At 36.6% G+C, this 6,117-nt stretch overlaps 1 protein-coding gene across 1 annotated transcript; it reads right to left on the reverse strand.

Moving 5' to 3' along the window:
* Nucleotides 1–391: 391 nt before the first annotated feature.
* LOC102028046 (olfactory receptor 6C2-like) lies at nt 392–1,330 on the reverse strand. Its single transcript, XM_005415085.1, has one exon. It carries the CDS (start codon nt 1,328–1,330, stop codon nt 392–394), a length of 939 nt encoding a protein of 312 aa, XP_005415142.1.
* Between the last annotated feature and the right edge of the window lie 4,787 nt (nt 1,331–6,117).

A 6,117-nucleotide genomic window follows, 5' to 3' on the forward strand; every position in this document is an offset into this window, starting at 1 on the left:
GCAATTGGGGTTGGATACTGAAGTGCTTCCACAAAGTGAAAAGGGGTCTATGGACTTGTAGATTCCACGACATGAGAAAGTCGTATGACCAGAGACATGGCTGTGCTTCATTTGCATTTCCTTTCTATGATATTGGGTATTGTGGAGATCTAATCTCTGGGACATGCATAATTGAAGAAAACATGCTGAATAAAATTAAACTTTAAAAAAGATGACATAAATTGTTTGATTTTGATTTTTGGATTATAAGACAAACATATATCTGGGAGAAGATTAGTTTGATGAATCTGCAAAATAGGAAGAAACCGTATGTGGGTCAAATTCGTGAATGTTCTCATGGTTATTCAGATTTAGATTTACTTTAAGTCAGCTTGAAAACATCAATAGGCTCTCACTTCCTTGTGAGAAATACAATCTGTTTCACTGTGTTTTTGAAAGCTTCTTTCACTTGTTTGTTCCGAAGTGCGTAAATGAACGGGTTAAGCAAAGGAGCAACCAAAGTAGTGAGCACCGACACCACTTTATTAATGGCTACTCCTTCCTTTGCTGAAGGTTTGATGTAGATGAAGATGCAGCTCCCGTGGGTGATGGAAACCACAATCATGTGGGAGGAGCAGGTGGAAAAGGCCTTTTTCCTTTGTTGGGTGGAAGGGAATTTTAGAATGGTCTTGATGATATACGTGTAGGAGAGAACAACACAGACCAGAGTAATAATGAGCGTAAGGATGGCAAAACTCAAGACAATTTTCTCTATGAACGTCGTGTCTGAGCAGGTTATCTGCAGAAGGTTAGAGGCATCACAGCCAAAATGATCAATCACGTTCGAGTCACAGAACTCCACCTGAAGGCCTATGCCGACAGGGGGGAGGATAATCAACAGGCCAGCAAACCAACAGCAGAGAACAAGCGTAGTGCAGACTTTGCTGCTCATGACGGTGGTGTAATGCAGGGGTTTGCAGATGGCCACATAGCGGTCGTAGGACATGGCAGCCAGGAGAAAAAATTCTGTCGCTCCAAAGAAGACAACAAAAAATAATTGGGTGGTGCAAGCATTATAACTATCAGTTTTATCTCCACTTGCCGTAGTGTACAGGAATCTGGGAATACAGACAGTGGTAAATGAGACTTCCAAGAAGGAGAAATTGCGGAGAAAAAAATACATCGGAGTTTTAAGATGGGAATCCAAAAGTGTGAGGGTAATAATGGTGAGGTTCCCAGCCACACTCAGCATGTGGGTGAGAAAAAACAGTACAAAAATTAGAATTTGTAGTTTGGGATCATCTGTCAGTCCCAGCAGGATGAATGTTGTTACTGCCAAATGATTTCTCATCACTACCTTGTGCCAAGTCACAAGGGATTGGACCTGAAGAGAAGAATGTCGTGAGGAGCTGGCACTGGAACCTGACTGGAGACATCCTGGCTAGCCAGGTCATGCACGCTTAATCATATTTACTTGATAATCAAATTGTTAACATAGATGCTGTTGACGTCTTACTAGGAGGCAACTGTAGGAAACACCTAACATGGATCTTATGCTTATAGTTTTCTGAGTAGAAGTCATATTTATAAAGATGCCAGAAACCAAACAAGACATAAATCATATGTCCAGTATGCATTTTCTCAACAGTACTTCTTGGAGGTGCAAATTTTAATTCTCTTTATCCTACAGGAAATTATGGCATTTTGGAAGTTCTTTTCATTTCATCTCTCTTTGGTTTTCCCACCCCACTGAATGCTCCATTTTAAGAATTAAGAAATATCTGTCAATGAGGATTTTATGCTGATGAATTCATGATGAATTTTAACAGTAGCATATTCCTCTTAAAGTGTTAGTTTTACTCTTTGAGTGACAAATTTTCTCTAAATAAGGAGGTGAAAAGTTTAAAATACAAAGGTGTATCTTTGTTTTGTTATTCCTGCATTTGGTGAATGGAAATTTATTCCTGCATTTTGTGAATGGATTTATTTTTATTTTTATTATTATTTTTATTATTATTATCATTATTTTTATCTTTATTAGTATTCCTGCATTTGGTGAATGGATTTCTTTCTTTTTCTTTAATAAGGCAGGGTTTTACTATGTAGTTCAGGCTGACCTTGAACTCACTTTAGCCCAGGTGGGCCTGGAACTTAGAGCAATCCTGTATCAACCTTCTGAGTGTTGGGATTACAGGCATGTGCCATCACACCTGGTCAATGGAAAGGATTTCTAAGCTAGTTTTAGGACAGGTGGGGCAGAGGATTTCTTGAACCCTCTGAAGTCAGGTAAAGAAACATCTCTTCTGAAGCTGAGCATAAGCTTAATTAGTCCTATTGTGAGGCTTTGGGTGAAGGACAGAGCCCAGGAGGAATGAGGTGTTTATTTTCCAGTCTGATCAACCCTGCGCTGTCAGCAGCACTCAGTCTTCAGAGCCTGTCCCCGACTTCTTGGAATAATTTCTGTTGCTTCTCTCCTCAAATCACTCTCTCCACTGATTTACCAACAATTTCCTTAATCCTTCTGCTAGGTTTCATAGGTTTTTGATGCATGTAACTTGTTCAAGTAACATCTAGGATCAAAGGGACCCAATACAAAGCAGGTTTGGAAGTTACAAGGAACCCTACCTTTCCCTTTGGCTTTTATTGTTGCCCATCCCAGCACTTCCCAGTAGTCTCAAGCCTCTTGGTATTCAAATTTGTATTTTTTTCAGGACTCAGATACAGGCTCAAGGAATTCTCCTTTTCTTTGGGTCAAAACAGAACCCTCATTAAATTTCTATCTGGCTGCTCTCAGATCTCCACCTTGTAAAATAAGCTATAATTAATTCTCACAAGAATGTCAGCAGTTAATAACAGTCTTTTCCTTCATAATATGTATTTGTGTTACTAGCAGAAATTAACTGTTAAAAGGACAATTTTAGGTATAATCCAAGGTTTTATAGAAAAACCCTGCAAACTTCTATATAAGTGAAAAAACTAGTGTCTTATGCATTAAAAAAAAAACTATTCCCATTGTATTCAACATGTGTGCATCCAATTGAGAATCAAAGATACTATAGGTATCTCTTCTTTCTTACTGTTGAACTAAAGGGTCAACATTCCTTCATTCATCCATCCATTCAAATAAATATATATATATTTTTCTTTTTTTTGATTTTTTTCCAGTACCGGGAATCGAACTCATGATGTCACGCTTACCAGGCAAGTGCTGTGCCACTGAGCTAAATCCCCAGCCCCCTCAAATAAATGTTTAATGACCATCTATTATTTACAGAACATAATATCAGAGAACAGATCCAGGTATGAACAAGTCATACCCTAAAGGAGCTTTTAGGACAACAGTGGCAGATAATATTCACTTAGTGGAATTTTTGGTGACACAGTAATACAAGAGAACAGTGAAAATTTAACTTTGGATTTGAGGCAATAACTATTCCATGTTTGTTTTCAGACACATGTTCTTAGTGATACTAGTAGCTTTTCCTTAAAATGCCCTTAGTGCTTTTCCTTCTACTATAATTGGAAGTATAAACTGCTACTAAAAGCTCAGTTAGCAAGGCGTACTGCTCAGGGTGCACAAATAGGATTTTTGGAACCAGGTAAACCCCTCTGCGGCTCATGGGAGAAAAATTCACTGGAAGGATGGCATCTTGCCATGTATTTGCCAAGGGAAGACTGACTGACCAAACACAGTGATAGGTCAGATTCATTTCTGCAGTTTTGATTTCCCTCCTTCCCTCTTTCCTTCCTTTCATCTTCCACTGTAGAATGTTTTAAGTCTTGTAACAGTCTTTTATATTCTCACTTCAGCTGCTCTTCTCTTAAGATATTTGTAGGTTATAAAACTATCCCCTTCTCTTATCAGAACTCTTATTCTTTACATTATATCATTAGGATAGACTGGTGAACTTACACGTAATAGCACTTGAATGCTTATTAATTTAGTGTTTAAAGTGTCTAACATAACAACCTGATAGAGTTCAGAAACTTTGTGTTTTAACTTACGAAGTTTCTTAAATAAACGCTAGTAACAATGCTGTTAAGCCTGGTGGCAGATCATTTCGATGTAACATTATCTCATTTTGACTTTTATCTACCAGCAACGCAAATAGTCCATGCTACATTGAGGAATTTTCCTGGGAGCCTGAGCATTATTTATTTTTTGATTTTGGGCTAATTGAAATTTGAAACAATTTTATTAAACATATAATAAACTTTGCCATCTTCCTCCCATAAATAGTGCATTCAGTTACTGCTCACAGTCCTTGGTGACATAACCTATGCAAAACTACCTACCATCAGTCATTTTGGTGGTTATGAGTAAGACTCAGTTTTTTCTTTATAGACTTTTTTCTTCTTTTTTATTAGTATATGATGGATACATTTACTAGGGGTAGTTGGTACATGTACATTATGCATTTTAATTCTTTTTATGTTCTCTCACCCTAACTCCATCTGTTGGTCCTTTTCCAATTTGCAAAAGATCTATCTCCCTCTATCTTACTGTCTTTTGGTTTGCTCTTTAGTTTATTTATACTATGGACTTTTCATATAAGAGAAACCATATATTATTTTAACCTGTGTGTCTGCTTTAGTTTACTTTATGGATTCAAGGTGCATCCATTTTTGTACAAATGACTCATGTTTGTCTTTCTGTATAATAGAGTAGTACTTCATTATGTATAAATACCATGTTTTCTTTATTCATTCATCTGTTGATAGATATATAGACTGCATAAACTCCTTATTCAGTGAATTTTAAAATATATTTCAGACCTTTTGATTTCCTGTTGGGGACAAAGCTGATTCATTCTTCATTTGGGGTAGAGGCTGCCCATGGAATGGATGGCTTAGGTTCAAGAAGAGTTTAAATTCTGTATGTCCTTAAAATTGGAAAAGAAAGATTACTGATTGACAACAAGGTGAAGTTTCTTATAACACCATTTCCAATGCTTATATCATTATCATTATTTGATTTCTATAATACTAGTGGATATTATTGGGTAGAGAAGTCTTATCAATAGTCTTTCATAATTCTATTAAGTATCAGCCATATCTTTAATTGACAGTTACAGTTAAGATAAAGGTTAAAGTGATTATTGAAGAGAAATTATAATTTTATGTACCTTCAGTGTAAACATTTATTAGAAATTAGTTTTAGACCCATTTCTGAAGTACTGGTTGTAATGGACAGGATCCCAGATTTAAAAATTTTAAGCCTGCCTGCATTTAGAGGCTATGGAAAATGCGTTATAACAATTACTTTTTGACAAAAATACCTACTTTTTAACAGCTCATTAGAAGTCCTTGGGAGAACCACAATTTGAGAAGTACGAGCTGGTGAGGTCCGAGGAAATCTGTTCCTACTATTATATTTCACCTGTCTCAAGCCCCAGCCTCAGCCTCCATAGAAGCGCAAGCCTTACCCACAGGCACACATGTACATATACACATACACTTACAGGCAAGTCTGACACCAGGCAATTGTTGCCTAGATTTTTCATTGCTTTGGCTATAAGATCAGTTGCATCTCTTTTTCCTTTACCATAACTAAAATGACACCTTACACTAGATTTACCAATTATCTCATTAGTTCAAAAGAAGAAAAGTGGTGTAGTGAAAAAGGAAAATTTGCTTATAGTTTGGTCAGAGGAGCACATCTGATCTTGTTTGGACAGGGAGGTAGGCTTTCCTGCAATTTGTTATAGGAGCATTTGTTTTATGTCGTCACCAGTGCACAAGGAACATCTGCACAAACAACAAATATTCCTTGGTGACTCCTTGTTTAGCTAACAAATTGGTGGCAGTGTAATTAACAATGTAAGAATACATGTAGCAAGGGGGACAATATCCTCAGAGACCTTGATGATGATTTGGTGTCATCTGAATTCTGATTGTTTTCTTTTTGAACCTTTTTATTTCTTTTTGGATTAGATGTCCTGCCTGTGATAACTTGGAATACAGATATATACACATATGTGTATATATTATTTGACATAATTTTCTTTTTTTTTATTTTAAAGATAAAAGGAGGGAAACATTAACAGACATACCACATTTTACAACATATCACAAGCACAATACAGACAATACAGAGTTACAAACAAAGTGGTAGGGAATTAACAATGGTGGTTGTAT

This window comes from Chinchilla lanigera, unplaced genomic scaffold (assembly GCF_000276665.1).
Source record: "Chinchilla lanigera isolate Chin_1 unplaced genomic scaffold, ChiLan1.0 scaffold00340, whole genome shotgun sequence".
Classification (NCBI taxonomy): Eukaryota; Metazoa; Chordata; class Mammalia; order Rodentia; family Chinchillidae; genus Chinchilla; species Chinchilla lanigera.